We start from the raw sequence: 20,836 nt of genomic DNA, 5'->3' as shown, positions 1-20,836 counted from the left end.
CAATTAATTTTGCAATACAAACAAAAATTACTAATATTAATGTTTGTATTAACAATATATTTCACTCCTTCTTTTTGTTTTATGTAATCATTCTAATGATAAAGATCTGCTTAAAGATTTTGCTCTCCTTTTCTTTTCTATATTATCTGATCTTCCCCTTATTTTATTACTAAAATTAAGATTTAATATATCCAACTCTGTTTTAAACCGTGTTTGAATGTCTTTTGTAACTCCAAAAACTCCTATTCCACTTCCTTCAGCACCTGTAAATATATATTCTCCATCACAATTTGGTTTATAATCTCTAACATGATCAACTTTTATATGTTTTCCTAGTAATATCATATCATTTGCATTATCTACAGCCAATATTGTACTTTTTTGATCTTCATAACATAAAAAACAGTAACCTTTTGATATTCCCAACTTTTTATCTCTAATTAAATTAATATCAATAGGTTCACCCCATTGAGAAAATATGATTGCAATATCACCTTCTGTAAGTCTTAAATCTAATCCTGAAATATATATATATGATGAATTCTTATACTAAATTAATATATTAATTAAAAATCAATTCTATTTAAGTTCATTTATTCAAAAAACTTACATTATTATGCCACGAATTTGTATTTGTATAATTATTATTACTAGTATTGTAATAATTGTTACTATATATTTCTTCTCTACTATTTATTTCATTAATTGTATTTCTTCTTTTATAAGAAATATCTTTTTTTCCTTTATATGAATTTATATTGTACATTTTTTGTTTGTTATTTAAATTAATATTACCACATAATCTCAAAAAAAATTAAATAATTTTTCTACTCCATTCCATTCATTCATTTTCTGGAGAAAAAAAAAAAGAAAAAAGAAATTAAGCTCTAACTTAAACAAAAAAATAAATAAATAAATCTGAAAGATTACTACTAATTGATACTTTTATGTTATTAGTTTATTATTTATTCATTCTTAATTTTATTGAATTTATCGTTATTTTTTCTTCTTCTTCTTGCTTTTTCTAATTTAATCAAAATGAATATATATATTTTTAAAAACGCATGATTCGCGCGCCAAATGTGAGAGGGGCAATTGTAGATACCTTTTTTGGCGGGAATTTGCAGGAATTGTCAAGAAATGATTTATTTAGAAAAAAAGAAAGAAGTAAAGGATAGAGGTAGAGTGGAAGTATATTTGTGTTTATTTGTATTGAAAGTAAATATTTGCAATATTTATTTGTTAAAAAAAATTAATTTGAAACTGATCATTATAAAACACAGATTTCAGTATTTTATTTTTCTATATTTTTTATTTATTACAAGAATAATAATAAATCGGAGCATTTTTTTTTTTCTAATCTTTAAATAATATTTGAAATGTTACTTTTAATAGTAAATACAATTCAATACATATTGTTTGAGATAGTTTTTGCTATTACATTCATCTTTTCATTTATTAAGGTAAGTTAATTAGACCGGATATAATATATTATCAATATTTATGTTGATTAATAATTGTGAGATGGTTAAAATCAAATAATATTATTGATAGAAAGAGAGGGGAAACAGAAATAAAACTGAAAACAGGAAATAATGAAGTAAATTAAATGAAGAGGAAAGTTATAAGGATGGATAGGAGGTATAAAAGAAGGGGGTGAGAGAAAAAAAGATTAATAGTATAAATTAATACAATTTTCAAAAAGTGATTTCCTTATATTAATCCTTATTTGAAGAATTCTTTCAGTTTTATAATATTATTCCCATCTTTCATATTGATTTGATTCTTGATTTACTTGAACAAATAATAACCATCATCTAACTCATATTATTAATACAAACAAAATAAACTTATTATTGATTATTTACTTAAATAAATTATTACAGAAAGTTCTAGGGTTTGAAAATATAGAAGATCAAGCTAATTTAGAGAAAGTAAAGAAAGTTCCAAAACATATGGTAATTGTATTTAGAGGATCAGAAGTGATTGAAAATGGTGTATTATATCTTTTATATAAAGCTTGTCGTATTTTTAAACAATTAGGAGTGGAATATGTTACTATTTTTGAACCAAATGGAATTGTTGAAAGTAAATTAACAGTTTTATTGAATAATGAAGACGAAATTCCTGCTAATTTACGTTTTCTTTCAAGTGGTGATTCTTCAAAAGATTTTTTAAATAAAATACAAAGAATTGTAGAACAAAAGCATAATTCTAATGAAAAAGAAGTTACATATAGAGAGATTTATAGTATATTAAATTCTGGTGGTAATTGGCCAAAAGCTGATTGTATTTTAATCCTAAGGAATATGCCTTTTGATATTCCAATTAATGGTTTTAATTCACTCTTTGTTATTTTAAATAGACTTAGAGAATATACTGCTTCATTTTGTACTCGATTATTTATAGTTACATCACTTGGTACTTGGGGTGAGATTCCACCTCTATTGGCTCAGCATGCTGAAATATAGTAAGTTTTTTGCTCTAGTAGTAAAGATCTGTTAAGAATATAAGGGTAATGTTAAAATTAATAAAAAAAAATGACTGGTAATTTTAAAGAAAAGTTAGACATTGAGTAAAAAAGAAGATAATTAGAAATATCACAATTCTATGAAATCAAGCTTTCTTTACCCTATATATATATATATTCAATATCCATTTCTATTTGTTATTATTAAATTGCTTATCAAATAGTTGCTCACACATACAGTAACTAATACTAAAACTATCACACACATACAACAAGAATAAAGCTAAATTATCTAAATACTTGGAAATATACTTTTTTTACCCCCATCACCCCTTATAATCTTAACAGATCATTTATCTACAGATTCCTAAATTACAATATATTAACTCTACAATTTTCCCTTATCAATATTAACTAACAAACTTTTTAGTGAGCTTTGGGGATTCAATATTAGAAATATCGAAAAATCTATCGTTCTTTATTCACATTCAAAACAAAGGCATGGTAAATAGATAGTATTCTTAATAAATTACGTAATTTTTGTTTATATATTTTTGACAATAAAGTGCAACTGGCGGGATGCTTTTGGCGCCAGGGAATCTAATAAATAATAGAGAAAGACATTAAAATAAAGTCTAGTGCAAAATCATGAAATATAAAAACATGTAAAGAAAAAATAAGTTTGCAAGATAAAATGCGTATAGTCTAAAATCATGAGAAAAAAAGTGAGGCAAGAGATTGCATGACAAGAGTTCAATTAAGATAATATAGGGAGAGTTCTCTTTATTTTTTTTTTTTTATTGGCAATTTAAGTTTAATTAAGTATATGGATTTAGAATTCCAGATACGAAATTAATTAATTAAAAAAGAATAAAGATTTTATCCAAGATAAAAAGGATCTCGAAATTATTACTAATTCATCATTATAATAATTAACGATTTTGCTTTACATAAGAAGAATTGATTGGATTAAGTGTATTTGAATAATAGATAAATAAATAGATAATATTAATAATATTAAAAAAAAATGGGTGGTAAACAATCAGTCCCACAAACATATGAAGCATTTTCAGGTAGGATGGGAAAGTTCCCATCATTATCAGAGGATATTTTAACAAAACAAGAATTAGAAGAAGGTGTAGTAATTTTGGACTCTTTGAATTCAATGAGAAAAATGAATAGTTCAACATTTATGGATATTGAGAGTGATAATACAAGATTTATGATGGCTAGAGCAGAAGCTGATAGAATAGCAGAGGCTGAAGCTTTAAGACTTGCAACTGAACAATCAATTAGAGTAAATGATGAAGGAAGCATAGTTTATCAAAGTTCCTATATTTCTTTACCTTCAAGAAAAGATTCAACAATCTCAAAACAACCAACACGTTCTGGAACTGTTTTAAGTAAACAATCTACAAAGAATAGTTTAGTTGCATTAGATGAGAATTTAGAAGAAGAAATTTTGGATAATGAAAGAAACTTAGAGTATATTCCTTCAAAATCAAATATTGATTCAGAAGAAAATAGGAGAGAAATATTTGAGATGATTACTAATAGGTGTGGAGTTGTATTTTCTGAATGTAAGAGTTATCCTGTTGAGGAAGCAAGGAAATTGAGAAATGATCTTAGAAATTGCGACTCTGAATATGCAATAGATAAAACAGCAGAGACTTGCGGATGTTTAGGACCTAAACATGATCGACTAAATTGTCCAATATGTAGAGGTATGCATCTTGAGGATGCTCCATTATTATATTAGTTTGTTAAGTTATTACTTTGAAGAAATTTGTGGCCTAAAACTTGGGTCTCATTAATTTTTTTTTTTTTTTACTACTTACGATTTTGTTATTTATTAATTTAAAAGGGGGACTTTCATGTGGATAAAGTGTTGTTTATATATTACGTCAGTTTTGTTAGTAAACTCCGATATATGAAAGTATGCAATTCATGCGCATGTGGATAATGCAAGTACATGCGCATGCAATTAGTTGTCAGTAATTATTTTGCTTATGCTCACCCCCTCTTACTTTCTTTTTTTTATTAATTCAAATGAATTCAGATAAATTAAACTTGAATATTAATTAATTCTCGAAAAAGAGCATAATAAATAACTAATTTCTTTTTTTTTCTATGTAATAACTTCAAGTAAAAATTGTTAATAAGTTTACAATAAAACGAATTGCTAAAGAAATATTAAAAATATTTCAATTCAAGGTAATATAAAACCTTTGTTTAATCTTTGGAATAACAAGGTTATTATTTATTATATAAATATAAATATTGCTTTAAACCTTAATATTACAGCATTTTAAGAGAAGAAGTAAAATTCTTGTTTTAATATAACGTTTAAAGAGCTGAAGAATTAAAAGAAATGGAAGTAGAAAATTCATCACCAAATCAATATAAAACCAACTGCGAAACAAATATGACAAGCGAACAAACTAAGAAGCGTCCTTCTGACGTAGCAAAGGAAGAACAATCAAAGAAGGTCTGTACTGAAACATCTGGTGACGTTACAACTACGACTACAACTACAACTACAACAGGAGTGTGTGATTCTGCATCTTCAGTTTCAGTTTCTGGTAGCATTAAATCTTACAGTAAGGTTACTTTTACAGCTCCAGAGACCACTACTACTGGTGCTGCTGGTGTTACTGGCTCTACTAACACTACTGGAACTACTACCAGAACTACTACTGGTGCTACTGGTGCTACTGGTGCTACTGGCACTACTGGTACTACTACTACTACCACCACTACCACTACTGGTGCTACTGGTACCACTACTGATACTAATACTACCACCACTACCACTACTACTGGTACTACTGGCACTACTGGTACTACTGATACTTCTGGTTTCACAACTGGTGCTACTACTACTACTACTACATTTAAGAAAACTGCAACAACAGGTACTCAAAAACAAGGTGAGAATAATACAGTAACTAACACTTCAACAGTAAATACAGAAACGGTTTTCGATTCTGGTATGAAAATTCAAAAGACTGTTAATAAGACTAGTACTGAAGATGTAACAAGTACAACAATGAAAGTAAAAACTACAAAGACTGTTACTACCCAAGAAGTGAAACCTTCTAGTGAAAGTGCCAAAAAAAGTACATCAAATATGACTGCTTCTGCTACCACTTGTAAAGCAGGAACTGCTCAGTCTGAAGCAGTTACAAGTCAGGTTTGTTACTTTGATACAACAGATAATACAATGACTTTTGTTTATCAAGCACCAACAAAAACTGAAACTACTACAACAATGACTGAAACATTTAGCAATGGTTCAATTACCTCTAGACAAATAGATATTGAAGTATCAAAAGAAACAACTGACACATCTGTGGCAAATAATGGTTATTCTGGAGTCAATAGTAAACAGACAAAATGCCAGGAAACAATGAGAGGTGCAGGATATGAAACATCCATTCAAGGCCAAGACCAAGCAAGAAAACAATTACAAAAACAAAAACAAACTGAACAGAACAATCAGCAGGCTGATCAAGATTTCAACGGTGCTCAGGTTTACTATGGAGCAGTTCAAACACCTAGTCAAACAACTTATGGTAAATGTGGTGTAAAATATGAAACAACTCAGAGTGGAAAGACACAAATCAAAATTACTGAAACTTACCAAACTGATGGTACTTATACTTCAAAGAAGGAACAAACAAATACTGACAGAACAAAGTGTGTTACTACTACTAGTACTACTCCTGTACAAACTGGAACTACAGAAAAAAGTTACAAAGGAACTGTTACAAGAGAAACTTATTCTGTTGATGGAAAGCAGACATCAAAGACTGAAGAAACATTTGACCAGACAGTTTCAACAAATACTCAATCAGGTGAAACTGTTACAAAAACAACCACAAGATTTGCATCAGGTAATGTAGATGGTGTAACTACAAGAACAGAAACTTTTGTCACTAAAGCTGATGGATCAACAGTTACTACTGTTGATCAAGTTTTCCAAGATTGTAGTAGGATGACTACTACTACTACTGTTCCTTCTACTTTCACTACTCAAACTACTGCCGGTCAAGCTACCACTTCTCAAACTACTACTTCTCAAACTATTACTTCTCAATCTACTGCTTCCCAAACTACTGCTTCTCAAAGTACCGCCAGCCAAGCTACCACTTTTCAAGCTACTACTGGTCAAACTACTACCGGCCAAGTTGCTACTGGCCAAGCTACTGCTGGTCAAGCTACTGCTGGTCAAGCTACCACTACTCAAACTAATAAAACTACCACTACCGATTCATCTACTAATGTTAATGCCTGCATGGATATTTCAGGATATGTTAGTGATTTATCATTAAAGAATGTTACAACTGGCACAAAAACTGGAGAAACTACAAGAACAGCAACAGTCACTATTGTAACCACAGACAAAGATTCAAAGGTTACATACAAAGAAGAGTATATGGCACAAATTGATTCAAGCTATACTTCTACTACTACTGCTAATACTGGTGCTACCACTGCTACTACCACTACTACTGGTGCTAATACTGGTACAACTACCACTAAAACTGCTACTAATACCTCTACTACTACCACTACTAATAACAGTGCCCAAGGTGTAACAACAGATTCTCAAAGGACAGTGACTCAATCGGATTCAAAGTCTAAAGTACAAGATCAACTAAAGGCTCAAACTACTACTCAGTTTCAAGACCAAAATGTGTCAGGAAACTAAGTGAGACTATTTCGAAACATAATACTGCTTACAAGAATAGCTTGAGTGTTATTAACACTAATGCACAATTATCAGATATCGTAATGATAATAAATATGTAAATTATTGGATCAAGATCCAACATGAAACGCTTAAATTCATTGGAAAAGAAAATAATACTTCAGTAGTAATATTGTTTAAAGGAAAATTCAAACCTAAGAAATGGAAACACCTACGTTATTTAATATTATATGGTCTTGAATTCCATTGAAAAATTTCTGTCAAACAATGGGAAAAGATGTAATTTGAGTTTTTAATAATATAAACAAAATAATAAGAGTAGAGGAATTACCATCTAAAGATTTTTCAATACAAACAGTTAAATCAACTACTCATTCAATAATATTGTTAAACGATTAAAAAAAATTGTTTGGAAGCACTTTATTAATCATTATTAATAAGCAATCAATACTTATTACGTCGGTAACATTACAAGATATTCGTTGAATACTTAAAAGCAAGATACTGAATTTGTTGAATATAATTACAAAATGAATTATATCAAAGATATTAACTATTGTTCAACATTTCAGCTTTAATCGTTTCTTTATTACTATTTTTCTTCTTTGCATTTACATTAAAAAAGAAAAACCTCTTTGGTTAACAAAGATTTTGTTTCTTATAGAAAAACTATTCAGAATTTGGATTCAAAATATTGTTATAACCACATTTTCAGAATAATAATATTTCAAATTCGTAAATATCCAAACGATATTAAGAAACTTTAGACAATACACTGAAAATATCTGCTATTCATTTCTATTTCAAAGGAAGATGTTTAATAATATTTTTCCTTAATAAATCTATAAAAAAATCAAATATCATCTAATTCCTATTCAATAAAGTGAGAATTAGTGATTTATTCACCTAAATTTAAACCAATATTTTCCAGTTTGAGAAATTGGTATTTAAAAGTATAAAATAATAAAGGGGAAATAGAGGAAATTTCAAGAATTATATTTAATCCCTTATTTATTTTGTGTATATTTATATATACATATATATATATATATATAAATATTTATTTATTAAATACAAATTTTTGTTTTTTTTTCTTGCCTATTTTACACTTAAAAGGTATCTATACCGGCATTATGCATCATGGCGCTCGCGCCAAATGTCGTTTGTGACATTGTTGGCTTTACAAAAAAAGGGTAAAAAAGTGAATAGGAAATATTACTAATTAGTAAAAGAGGGTGTGAATTTAAAAGAAAATAAAAAACAAGTATACAAGCAGAGTAGAACTTGCTGATAAACTTGTTATTTTTTATTTAGATAAATTTTTTGTCTCCTTTAAGTATTAAATAGATAAGAGAAAACTTAAAGGCAAGGATGTCAGATTCTGACAGTGAGCTGGAAACTCACGTTTTAGAAGATAATCAAGGAGAGAGAATAAGCATTGATAGAGGTAAGTTTAGTTTAATACCTGAAAGGAATAAAATTAATACAGAAAATTTACTTAATAACTTGTTTTTTACTTTATATTTTTATTAATTGAATTCCATTAATTAAAATAGGGAATAAATTAGTTTTGGATGAGGAAGGAATAAAGAGAAAGATCTCAGCTTTGGACTATGGGATTCAATTAGGAATGAAAAATGTACCTTTTATAGAAACTTTAGCTATAGTGGATAAGGTAGGAAATGAGGAAAAGATTGATTACAAAGATAATACAAAAAGAGAATCATACTTTTATTCAAATACTTTGAGAAATGTGAATAAAGGATGTGAAATTTTGGAAAAGATGAATATAAACTGGAATAGACCAGATGATATGTTAGCTGAAATGCTTAAAACAGACCAACATATGAAGAAAATTAAGATGGATTTACTTAAACAGGAGCAGAAAATAAAGGCTGTTGAACTTAAAAAACAAAAATATGTTGAGAAAAAGTTCACTAAGAAGATCCAGGTAGAGAAGAAGAAACTTAGAAAGCAAGAAACCAAGAAGAATTTGAGGGAAATTGAGAATTGGAAAAAGAGTGATCATAAAAATAGTGCTTCTATTGAAGAATCTTTTGATAAGTACTTTTCTGAAAATTCCAAGAAATCTGATCTTAATAAGAATAAGAAGGTATCTAAGCATATTAGTAAGACAAATAACTTTGAGATAACTAAGAATACTAATAAACCATCTAAGCAAGGAGGAGGAAAAGGAAGAAAAGGAGGAAAGAGGAAATGAACCTTTCCAAATGTTACTGGTTAGAAATGTAGTACAATATACTTTTTAGAGTTTTATTTATAATAATTAGTTTATTACTACCTAGAAAGATTCTTTGTCTTTACTAGAATTTTTGTTAAAGTTAGTATTTATTTCTACTTAGGGGAGGAGGAAGAGTTAATGGATTCTTCTTTATTGGAATTATTAAGCATCCCAATTGATAGATTTATAGCTCCACTAAGTTGTAGTGAAGAGTCAAAGTGGTATTTATAATGATTCAATAACTCTAGAATCTCTGATAAGTTCTTATCTTTATCATTAATATCACTAGAAGCAGTATTATCAGAATTATCTTCGCTACTAACTTTAGAAAGCTGCCAAATTGATTCGTCAATCCAAGTATTTCTATTACAAGCCATCTTTTCTATAGAATCACCAATTGGAGGAGTATTAATCATTCTTTTAATCAAATTTGTAAGATTTGATGGACTTTGAGTATTGATTATCTCCCTAATCAGCTTTTTCTGGCCAACAAGATAAAGAAGATTTATAGATTTATATCTTTCTTGAAGAGTACTTTCTGAACTTATTGAAATCTCTAAATTCTTATCTATAATAGTTTTGTTGTTTACATTATTAAAGTTGGTTTTTTCAATACCTTCTACCTGATTTCTGAGTTCATTAATCTTCGCAAGTTGCGACTCAATAATATCAAAATCATTCATTTAGTCACTTATTTTCTTTTTTATATATTTTTTATTATTTTTTTTTTTTAATATTTTTGCCTATACCGGCATTTATTTATTTTCCTATACCGGTAATTCGTAATACGCCGGTATAGGCAATGATGCACAGCAATTTGACTTGGAAAAAAAAAATCCCATTTTTTTTTAATCCAACATCTCTTTCTCTTATAAACCACATAAAATTATTTATATATAATTAATCAAGGATCTCCATCTGAATTGACTTAAGGACGACAGGAACTCCTTCTAATTCTTCCAATTATACATTCTTAGAAAAACTTTGCTTCAAAATCTCACATTAATATGACAGAAAATTGCGTATTTATCAGAAACTTATCCCCACTTGCAAATAAAAAGTCGGTACTTAATATATTCAATGAACTTGAGGATGAAATTATTGATATTGAATTCCATAATTACCCAGAAAGTGACCAAAGATTCTGCCAAATCTCATTTAAATCTTCAAATGGTGTCACAAAAAGTATTGGATTTAATGGTTCAACGTTACTTGGGGTACCTATGTCAATAACGGTACTGCCACCAATACAAATTCAAAAATCTGAGCAAAAAAGAATTGTCTCAAATAGAGAAATATCGGTAAAAAATTTACCAAGTTCTTTGTCAGACTTGAGAATTACATCCATTTTTCAGAAATATGGACAAATTGTTAGTATTAAGAGACAAGATCCTAATATTAACTCCAATTCTATTATAATAGAATTTCAAAATGAAAGCTCTGCTGCAGATCTTATAGAAAAACGATATCTTACTTTAGAAAGTGGTGAAAAGATTGAGATTTCTTCCGACTTTGAAATTCAGAAATATATTCCATCAAATCTAGAGACTAATTCTAATCTTCATGATATTAACGATACCTTATTAAATTTAGAAAGTATTCCTGTTCCTCTTGCATATCAACAGATCAAAAAACTTGAATGGGATAGTAAATTATCAAAGATCTATTCCATTAAGAAGAAGATTGAAGAGAGACTTTTGAATACTTTAAATAACGACCTTAAACTCCAGTCTGGTTTTAACCAGGACTCTTATCAGCCCAGATCTCCCACTCCTTCTCCTTCCCCTCCTCTATCTGATACAAAGGTACCATTAGATAAAAAAGTTATCACGGGCGGTAGAACTAGATCACTTTCTAGATCCGTCTCTCCGTTTCATTCAAATGAATAATATATTACCTTCCTATATTTATATTGAACAAACAAACCGTTATTATAAATAAATTATATGAGTTAGAAGTACTACTAATCCTAGTTTTTACTTATCATTCTCCATTATTGGAGTCTTTCTATTGTATTATTTGCTGCTATCCTTATTTTAATCATCATCCTCTTCATCCTCTTCGTCATCTTCTTCATCTTCTTTAAGCCATTCAATGTACTTCACCACAAAGTCTGATCTCAAAATTGATAAGACCTCATCTTTTGTTTTGGTCTCAGTTCCTGATCCTCCAATCACGCTATCATACCAATTTGGGATGAAAGACTGATTAATAAGATCCAATCTCTCAAAAGTAACTAAGAGAGATCCAAAAGGAAGAGGGAAATCCTTTTTTAAAGCAAATTCTAACAACTTTGAACAAATTAAGCCAGTAAAGGCTTCATCCTCAGACCTATTAAAAGCCGATACCAGCTCTAAAATGCCTTTCTTCTCACAAAATGATCTAAATCTATCCAAATCTATTCTTGTACTAGTACTATTATTATTATTAAACCCTTTCTCTTCCACCAGAAACTCCTTTGAGTTTTTACCAAGTAGATCCAATGCCATGATTATACATGTATCTAAAATATCAAGATCATCTTTAAAGAATGCAAATCTTAATCCTTTCAACTCTAAGATCTTATTAGACATATGTACCGGATTTTCAAGTCCAGATTTTATAAGTAGCACAGACTCTTCAAAAAATTCCCGTGAATCTTCATCTTCCTCTTCATCATCCTCATCCTCCTCTTCTCCATTATTAACCTTATTCAACCCTCCGGTACCTCCTTGAATGCCTTTTCTACCTCTTCTAATTATCTCTCCATCAAAATCTTCATCATCAGAACTTTCTGAATCACTACTACAAACAGTCTCTCTGTTTCTAGATGAATCAAATAAAACAATATTAGAAAGTACATCCTCATTTGTGATCTCGTGATTTTCCAGCTTAGCTAACTTATCTTCAGGCCAAATCACGCCATTCAATATTGCTCCATCTTTTGTCATATTACTTAATAAAGATAAATCCGTCTCATCTAAAAGTTTAAATCGTCTAGAATTCATACTTGGAGAGTTACTATTACTTCTTAATTCACTTTCATCTTGTTCAAAACCTTTTTGAGATTTATTTTTTAGATTCTCAAGTAGTATAGATCTTGAAATATATCTCGATACCCTACTAAAAGATTCAATTTTTGAATTCTCTTGAATAATAATCCCAGATCCTATTAAACAACATGGATTCACTATTACATTACTCATAATCTTAGCATTACTCGAAATAAAACTTGAATCCAATTCAACGTTATTCTCAATAACGGTATTATCTAATATTGAACATCCTTTAATGATGCAATTGTCTCCAATCACACAATTCTCACCAATAAAAGAATCCGAGATCTTACAATTATTTCCAATCTTTGTTGATTTCCCTATAGTAACTATTGATCCAATCTCAGAACTTGGACTTATATTTACATTATCTCCCAAAAATACACTAAATCCTTGGTATCTTTGTACATTCTGTCCTGATATACTACAATAATCCGGTACCATTGGGAATGCCCATCCTTCACATACATGTTGTTGTGCTACATGATATGTCCTAAAGTCTGTGATCTTAACAGCATACTGAGACATTATTGAAACATCTATTACATCTTGTTTAATATCAGAGCTTAATGCATTTTGCACAAAATCATTAAATAGATCAGTAAAATCAAAGGTCTCACAAAAAGTCTTAAGCAATTGAGGAGAACATATTGCAAGTCCTATATCCAATAAATCATATCTAATGATGCATTTACTTGTACCATAATAAGATGAACTCGAGTTCCTCATTAAAGTCTTCATTGACAATCTGGAACAGTAATCATCATCAAATTTACCCCAATGAACCAATTCATTCGATACCTGATCATAGATCACCAAATTCTCATTCTTTTTTGTTCTTAATGTACTTAATGGTGGGCTTTCCATAAATATCATTGTCATTGATAAATTTGGTACCTGACTACTTCTCTTCTTTTTGTGAATTTGAACTACTTCCTTTATATCAGCCACACAAAGCAATCCCCCTTGTATTAAAACAAAGTCGTCTCTGATATCTACTTGACAATCTAAATCTCTTAATGCATCTCCAATTGAATTACAATGTACTCCAAGCTGAATAATTTGAATATTTAATGATCTTAACTTTTTATTGGATGATTTTAATCCTTCAATGTGATCCATTAACAAATCCTTATGAGAATACGCCAATAAATATATCTCAGTTACACCATTCTTAAGCAGCATCTCAATTATATAATTAATTATCGGTACCCCATTTATTGGTAATAATGATTCAGGAAATTCACATGATATTGGTAAAAATGAATCTACTCCTAAACTTTCCACTACTACCACTGCTGGTAATGATGTAAACTCTAACTCGCTCATTTTATTTCCTCCCACGCTTTGTGTTACTGATCCGGTATTTTTTTTATCCATCACCTAATTACCGATACCAATAAATACAGCAAAGCTAATAATAACACTATGGTCAGTATCTTAAGTAAAATCTTTTCTTAAAATTTACCAAAAACACAAAGCTCATAAAACTTATGTCTGAATTATTATTATTTCTTCTCTCTTCCTCCAAAGTTATTTTTTTTTTTGTATACCGGCTTGTTTTTTTTAAGTACCGAATGTTTTGGCGGGAAAGTGTGTTTTTAGGGCATATCAACTAGAAAAAAATCACGGGTAACTTAATATTAAAAAAAATTTATAGAAAAAATAAAAATCATTAAAATTTGGATAATTAAATAGAAATCTGTAAGAATAATTTAATTTATAATCTTTGAATTAATTAATTTTGATTGGTGTGGTTTCTTGTCAAGCTTATAACAAGTTAACGTCTCAAGATCTTTCGCATGTAAATTAAAAGTGGCTTAAAAGAAAGGAAAACAACAAAAATAAGTAACTTTGTGTGTGTATGTGTGTGGGAATACTTGAATGTAAATAGTTCTTAAAGTCTATTTCCAATTTTTCTCTTTCTTGCTACTCCTACATTTCCTTTTCAGGAACTATTACTAATAAATTAGTGCTCATTAGTTGTGGTATTAATAGTAGTAGTAGTAGTAGTAGTAGTAGTAAAAGCGGCAATATATTGGACTACTTTAACATCCAAAGAAATCCCAATATATATATTTAAACAATGATATCAGAAAAGCCCATAATTATCCCAGAACTACTGAAGGAACTTGTTTACAAGGAAATTGAAAATAGTAACATACTCAAAGATAGAACTTCAGAACGAAGTAAACTTGCTCAAAAATGCTATCTGGCCTCTTTAAAGCTCATTAAATCTCATATAGTTTCTGGAGTAAAAGAATTAAATTTTGGAAATCCTCTTGAAGATGCACATGAGTTACTTTTAAGCAATGGAAGATCAACTCAAGTACACAAACTCAATAGACTATATGATAAACTTTCAAACCTATGTCTTGCAATTCCTGAACTGAATAATTCTTCACCCAGAAATCAAACCAGTAGCTTTCAAGATAAAATACTTAGACTCCTACTTCCATTATTCGATACCGGATCACGAGACAAGTATGATCAAGAAAATATTGGTAATTCAATTTCCAATCTAAAAGAAGCTGGAGACTTGAATAATTCTATTAGTCCTGTTTTAAGTAGATTCAAAGATTCTAATAATATATATTCAGCTTCATCACCATCAATGGGAAATAATGAATTTGCAATTCAAACCAGAAACAGCTCAAAAGATCACTCTATTACTTCTGTCTATAATAATAATGGAGATCATGAAGGTATTAATAATAGTTTAGAAGTATATAAAGAAGAATCCAGTATTATTGAAAGTAATGATAGCTATTCTGTTCCTTTATTTGTCTTGGAAAAGTGTTTACTTTCTCCTACACAAGAACTTGCTCTAGTACATGATATCCTTTATGCTCTACAAGGATTTGAAGCTCAATTTATTAAATACGATATCTCAACAGATTCTTACATCTTAGATCCCTCAGTATATTCATTGGAAACTACAAGAGAAATTGTAACAGAAATCTGCCATTTTGGGACAATATATAAAAGAATGACCCAAATTGTAAACTATTACAAACAAGAACTAGAGAATTCTTATATTCAAGAAAGATCAATGCTTACAAAAACATTAACTGAATTTACTCAAGATCTACTTTCAGAATACTTACAATTCATAGTTAGCCAACAAAACGAAGTACAAGATTCAATGATAGCACTTTCTAAATTAGATCCTGGAGTAAATCCAAACCTAGAACTTCTTAAATCTAACAAACCAATGCTAACTTTGAGAAAATTACTACATAGAATGAATGATCAATATCATAAAAAAGAAAAGATCTTTGCTATATTAGAAGGTCTATTTGGACAAACTTGCTCTTCCATACTCTCTTGTCTAAATATTCATAGAAATAATGGAAACCAATACCAAGAAAAAGTCTTTGAAAATTTATTCCATAAATGCGTTTCAGTTTGGCTTCAAGATCTAAATTTGATCTTGAGACACGGTACCTCAAGACGATACTTATATGATCCTGGATCAACCAATTCAAGATCAAAAACTGTGATAGATTTTGAGAATAAATTGGGTGAGTTTTTTATAAAGGGTAATATTGCGGAAGGAATAAAAATAGATGAGAGTCGAGTACCAAGTTTCTTATTAATAGAGACAGCTCATCAAATAATACATATTTGTGAAACTAGGATAATTATTAAGACTCTTTTACCTCCTGATGAAGATGTAAAACTTGTTGATGAGTTTGGGATTCCTGAGATAACCTCAGAAATGATTACTGATTTGAATAGAACTCCATTACACTTGACTTTAAATCGACTTCAGGCCCAATTAGATACTAAGCTTAAGGATCTTATAACTGATAATGGTTCATTAATTTCTCGTCTCAAGATCATTAGAGATTACTTTATATGTTTTAATGGTGATTTTTCGGATTTATTAATAAAGAACATGGAAAATGAACTAGATAAGCCTTCAGAATCTGTTTCCCTTCAGAAATTGGAAGAAATCTTTGAAAATACCAAAAGATCATTTCCTAGATTTGAGTTTGAAGATCATTTTCAGGTATCCTTATTAGATTCTCAACAATATAATAAACCAGGAAGTTGTGGATGGGATATTTTTACTCTAGATTTTAATATTCCAGAAAGAACTAATCTTTCCCTAATATTAACCACAAATCACCTTAAAAGATATGAAAGGATCTTCAAAACTATTTGGAAGCTCAAACTTACAATTCATAAACTCAATTCTACATGGATCAAACTCATTAAATATCTTCGTCAAAGTGAACTTTGCGTTCCCTCTGATTCCATTGATAATACCCCACTCCTCAGGCAATCCAGTTGTCTCATTAGAAGTCTTATTATCACCTTAAATACCATCCAAAACCTTCTTTCATTCAGTTCTATCAGCTATCTCTGGTCATCATTTGAGAATCTTCTCCCAAAAGCCTCTAATATTCACAAAATCAGAGATATACACGATACCTATATTTCTTACATAGAATCCAACCTCTTTATCTCTTCCTCCTCCTCTTCCTCTTCCTCACCCTCTCAAGAACAAAAACTTACCCAGAGCTTATATCTTTGTCTTGATCTCCTTTTTGAATCATCCTTCTTCCTTTGTAAAATCAATCATACCATCCTAAACAATCTGCTTATTTATGAGAATGATCACGAAAATGGCTTGAAACAGATACTCTCTCTTGAAGTGGATAATACTATTTCGTCTCCAATAGACGAAATTTATGAATCCAGTAACAATTTCAAGAATTGCTTAAAAACTTTTCATACTAATCTCACTTTACTGGTTCAACTTAAACAAGAATATCTCCAGTATGATCCACTTCTTCATTTCCAAATCAATCTCTTCGAATCACTCCTGGAGCAGTTCACACTACATATTAAGTTCTTAGATTAGTGTAAATCTTTAATAATTCTTATTATAACTTGTTTCCCGCCTATTTTTCTGTCCCATGCATGCATGCATGCATGCAAAACAAAGAAACTATGCAATTTAGAAAATAATTAATTCTATTATAAACACTAATTACTATTATTATTTATTCATTTATTATTATTAGAATTGCAGGAAGGTAAAAAGTGGTCGTAGTTTTATTAATGGCAACGGTACAGTCATAGAGCACTCGTACCAAAATATTGGGATTATTTCATATTCATATTGAAAACTGTATCCACTTTAGAGGCGGCATCAAGCAGCTCATGAACCTGATTCTCAAGGCTTAGTTGCCTAATTTGAGATGAGCGAAGGTAGGAATCACAAATATCTCTTAACTCTTGCCAGAATTCTCTATATGATTCAACCCTTTCGTCAAACCTTGTTCTTAATACGGGATTTCCTGTAAACCCTAAAAGTCTTTCAGCATGTTGCCTTAGCTGTAAAATCTTCTCTATCATAATATTCATATTACCCCAAAAAGCTACGCATCTTCCTAGTATACTCTCAATCATTCTAAGTTGAGCCAAAACTCTTACCAATATGTAAGAAATCTTTAGCTGATTCTCACTCCTCCTCTTTATAACACTTTGTTCATAAATTGTAGATGAATTTGAGCCTGGAATTGCGTATCCACCTTTTTCTGTGAAAGAATCAAATCCACTAGACATTGATCCCATCATTGATTCTTCTAATCTATTTTCCACACCATTCTTACACTCTTCTGTTGCCATTTGAGAATCTATTTTTTCTGTAGAATTGATTTTCTTTGCTCCAGATTTAGATGAGAATTCTGAACCATTGCTATTAGTATGAACTCTGTCAATTCTATACATATTAACATTCGCCATATCTTCAACAGAACCACCCCCGGAAGAACCTCCACCTTCATAATCTCTTCCCAAGCTATTAAGTTTTTCTGGTGTTATTTCAAAATTTGACAAGATTGGAAGATCAAAATCCACTCCTTCCTGTAGTAGGGATTCAACTCCTGTTGGAGGAACATTACATATACTAGCAGGGAGAAACAAGAAATCTAAAAGTAAGTCTCTTGTACTTGCCAAAGAAGTAGTAATATATGATGAATTTTGATTAAATTGAGACTTTCCATGAACCTGTATTGATAAATCTGATGATAAATTATTACTGTTAAATTCCTCAGCCGGTACCCCCCCCATAGTAGTAACATTCCCTTCTCCACCTATATCTGTAATCTTTGAACTTGGATCTTCATTCTCTAAATTATCAAATAAAGCATTAATTTCTGAATTTAAGAATATATCTGTAATCTTTCTTATTACTCTATCCCTTGCTGAATTATAACCAATAAATATACTTGGATCAAATTCACTTTTAATTCCATTGCCAATACCGTTTGAATTACTCATAATATTTGATCCGGATCTTGAAAAACTCACACTTTCATTTGTGTTAAAGCCATTTGAACTTATATCCATTGAAGAAGAATCAAAATCACTCCTTGCTCGAGAATCATATAATCCTTCTTTATTTCTATCCAAATTCATTGAAGAACTACCACCTCCTGTTAAAGATGATGATTGATCTCTTACTTCCGTTTCGTATGTTTCTTTATTGGCTTCATATGGAATAGCATTAACACTTGTCTCTGTAATTCTTTTAATATCTCTCACAGATTCCACAAAATTGGATAATTCAAATAAAAAATTGTTGTAAGAGCTTTGAATATCTTCAACATCATTTTGTGTTACATCTACTAAACTTTTGACATGCGATAACAACTCAATTGCAAGCTTTGGCTCATTTGTGTTAACTGCTAATAAAAAATCAGGAAGTTCATCCAATACAGATTCACAAGTTTGTTTAAACTTCCCAATTGCTATATAAGATCTTTGTTGTAATATTCTCCACTTGTGAATGTGTTGCTGAATTACTCTACAAATTGCTGAATTATGTCTAAAAGCAATATAAATTCCATGTAGCTTATATGCAACACTTAATTGAAGATCTAACAAGCTATTAATGTCCATAATTGATGATGTTTTTGATGAGTTGATAGATTTATTTTGAATTGAAAAACCTTTACCATTCTCAGCTGTCTCAATCATCTTTATAGTCTCTTTTTTAGTAATAGCTTTGCTAAAAGTTGTATTATTAGCATCTTCCATTGATTTAAATAGTACGATTTCATGTCTCTCAGGAAGAGGAGAGCCAATATTATCTTGTATGTCTGCCATATTTGGCTCATTTTCACACTTAATTTTCATCCAAGGATCATTTTTTAACTCAGAAAGAGTCATCCTCTGACTTGGATCAACTGTTAACAGTCTCCTAATCAATTGCTTAGCTTGCTCACTAACCCTCTTAAATCGAGGATATCTGAAATGATAATTTCCTTCTCTAATTAAACGCTCTAAATTGCCTTTTCTTTCATCAAATGGAAAAGCTCCGCCAAGCATTACATAAAATAAGACCCCCAAAGACCATAAATCAGCCTCAGTACCATAAGATTCTCCACTATTAGAGGCGCTTAACACCTCAGGAGCCCAATATTGTGGTGTCCCAACCAAAGTTCTTGCTTGTGTATATCCTTGCCTTAAAAACTTTGCAACTCCAAAATCTGCTACTTTAATTACAAAATACTCCCCAGGATATGACTTTTCAATCAAAATGTTCTCAGGTTTCAAATCACGGTGAATTATTTCCTTTTGATGCATATATATCAAAGCTTCAACAACTTGTTTTAATATAAATCTTGCACTTGATTCTGATAGTGAACCATGTTCTACAATCTTGTAAAAAAGCTCTCCCCCTTCAACTAAATCCATAACCAAGTAAAATGTATCACCAGAATCAGAAAAATCAACCAAGCTTACAATATTTGGATGTCTTAATTTGTGTAATATCATTGCTTCTTCTAATAACCTGTTCTTTTTATCCATAAAATCTGGAGTCAAATATATCGACTTCATATCAATAATTTTCACAGCAAAATATTCCTCATCAATAGGTACCATTATTCCATCTTCTCTAACTCTTCCCACAGATTTACATCTGAAAACCACCGAAGCGCTTCCTGCTCCAAGTCGATCACATATTTTATACCCTATCCCAGACTGACCAAAAAATGTGGAAGGTAAACCATTCTGTTGTTGGTTCGAGTCTATCATATATCTCTAAAGTTCTTCTATTCTATTCACTATTTACCTTATGAAATCAGCTTATGTATTATTTCAAATCCTTCCCCCCTTGTCTACTTAATATTGACTAGGTATTCCTTCACTATTTAATACCTTATTTTTGTTAATTAGATTCCAATTTATATAATAGATACCTTTATTTCAATTATTTTAATCCAATAAATGCAATATTAAATAATAATAACAATTACTTCCTCTTATCTCTGACTTTTTTTTTTCTTAATACATCCTCAATTAACTCGTAGTGTTTCTCGGCGCCAACTTGGCGCCAAGTGATCTTGAAATTC

At 30.0% G+C, this 20,836-nt stretch overlaps 10 protein-coding genes across 10 annotated transcripts; 6 read left to right on the top strand and 4 right to left on the bottom strand.

The window, feature by feature from the left end:
* Nucleotides 1-87: 87 nt before the first annotated feature.
* Nucleotides 88-549, bottom strand: cgd6_3490 (RNA-binding protein, putative; the record flags this gene model as incomplete). The annotated part of the gene is made up of 1 exon (XM_627692.1): nucleotides 88-549. A coding segment is annotated over one exon (462 nt), but the record flags the coding sequence as incomplete, so codon positions are not given.
* A 1,406-nt stretch (nucleotides 550-1,955) lies between these two features.
* Nucleotides 1,956-2,471, top strand: cgd6_3480 (hypothetical protein; the record flags this gene model as incomplete). Its single annotated transcript, XM_627691.1, has 1 exon — nucleotides 1,956-2,471. One exon carries the CDS (start codon nucleotides 1,956-1,958, stop codon nucleotides 2,469-2,471), a length of 516 nt encoding a protein of 171 aa, XP_627691.1.
* Nucleotides 2,472-3,497: 1,026 nt separating this feature from the next.
* cgd6_3470 (hypothetical protein) lies at nucleotides 3,498-4,229 on the top strand (the record flags this gene model as incomplete). The annotated part of the gene is made up of 1 exon (XM_627690.1): nucleotides 3,498-4,229. One exon carries the CDS (start codon nucleotides 3,498-3,500, stop codon nucleotides 4,227-4,229), a length of 732 nt encoding a protein of 243 aa, XP_627690.1.
* A 612-nt stretch (nucleotides 4,230-4,841) lies between these two features.
* On the top strand, nucleotides 4,842-7,184 carry cgd6_3460 (hypothetical protein; the record flags this gene model as incomplete). Its single annotated transcript, XM_001388300.1, has 1 exon — nucleotides 4,842-7,184. The coding sequence occupies one exon, from the start codon at nucleotides 4,842-4,844 to the stop codon at nucleotides 7,182-7,184; it is 2,343 nt and encodes a 780-aa protein (XP_001388337.1).
* A 1,371-nt stretch (nucleotides 7,185-8,555) lies between these two features.
* Nucleotides 8,556-9,405, top strand: cgd6_3450 (EBNA1 binding protein 2; nucleolar protein p40; the record flags this gene model as incomplete). Its single annotated transcript, XM_627689.1, has 2 exons — nucleotides 8,556-8,631; nucleotides 8,741-9,405. The coding sequence occupies 2 exons, from the start codon at nucleotides 8,556-8,558 to the stop codon at nucleotides 9,403-9,405; spliced, it is 741 nt and encodes a 246-aa protein (XP_627689.1).
* Nucleotides 9,406-9,539: 134 nt separating this feature from the next.
* cgd6_3440 (hypothetical protein) lies at nucleotides 9,540-10,109 on the bottom strand (the record flags this gene model as incomplete). Its single annotated transcript, XM_627688.1, has 1 exon — nucleotides 9,540-10,109. One exon carries the CDS (start codon nucleotides 10,107-10,109, stop codon nucleotides 9,540-9,542), a length of 570 nt encoding a protein of 189 aa, XP_627688.1.
* A 324-nt stretch (nucleotides 10,110-10,433) lies between these two features.
* On the top strand, nucleotides 10,434-11,315 carry cgd6_3430 (RRM (2xRRMs) domaincontaining protein; the record flags this gene model as incomplete). The annotated part of the gene is made up of 1 exon (XM_627687.1): nucleotides 10,434-11,315. One exon carries the CDS (start codon nucleotides 10,434-10,436, stop codon nucleotides 11,313-11,315), a length of 882 nt encoding a protein of 293 aa, XP_627687.1.
* A 147-nt stretch (nucleotides 11,316-11,462) lies between these two features.
* Nucleotides 11,463-13,841, bottom strand: cgd6_3420 (translation initiation factor EIF-2B epsilon subunit; the record flags this gene model as incomplete). Its single annotated transcript, XM_627686.1, has 1 exon — nucleotides 11,463-13,841. The coding sequence occupies one exon, from the start codon at nucleotides 13,839-13,841 to the stop codon at nucleotides 11,463-11,465; it is 2,379 nt and encodes a 792-aa protein (XP_627686.1).
* Nucleotides 13,842-14,547: 706 nt separating this feature from the next.
* cgd6_3410 (tubulin, gamma tubulin complex protein 3) lies at nucleotides 14,548-17,334 on the top strand (the record flags this gene model as incomplete). The annotated part of the gene is made up of 1 exon (XM_627685.1): nucleotides 14,548-17,334. One exon carries the CDS (start codon nucleotides 14,548-14,550, stop codon nucleotides 17,332-17,334), a length of 2,787 nt encoding a protein of 928 aa, XP_627685.1.
* A 245-nt stretch (nucleotides 17,335-17,579) lies between these two features.
* cgd6_3400 (protein kinase) lies at nucleotides 17,580-20,519 on the bottom strand (the record flags this gene model as incomplete). The annotated part of the gene is made up of 1 exon (XM_001388299.1): nucleotides 17,580-20,519. One exon carries the CDS (start codon nucleotides 20,517-20,519, stop codon nucleotides 17,580-17,582), a length of 2,940 nt encoding a protein of 979 aa, XP_001388336.1.
* Nucleotides 20,520-20,836: the final 317 nt, after the last annotated feature.

The sequence above is a fragment of the Cryptosporidium parvum genome, chromosome 6, assembly GCF_000165345.1.
Source record: "Cryptosporidium parvum Iowa II chromosome 6, whole genome shotgun sequence".
Lineage (NCBI taxonomy): Eukaryota > Apicomplexa > Conoidasida > Eucoccidiorida > Cryptosporidiidae > Cryptosporidium > Cryptosporidium parvum.
This window is presented reverse-complemented; position numbering and strand designations above follow the sequence as displayed.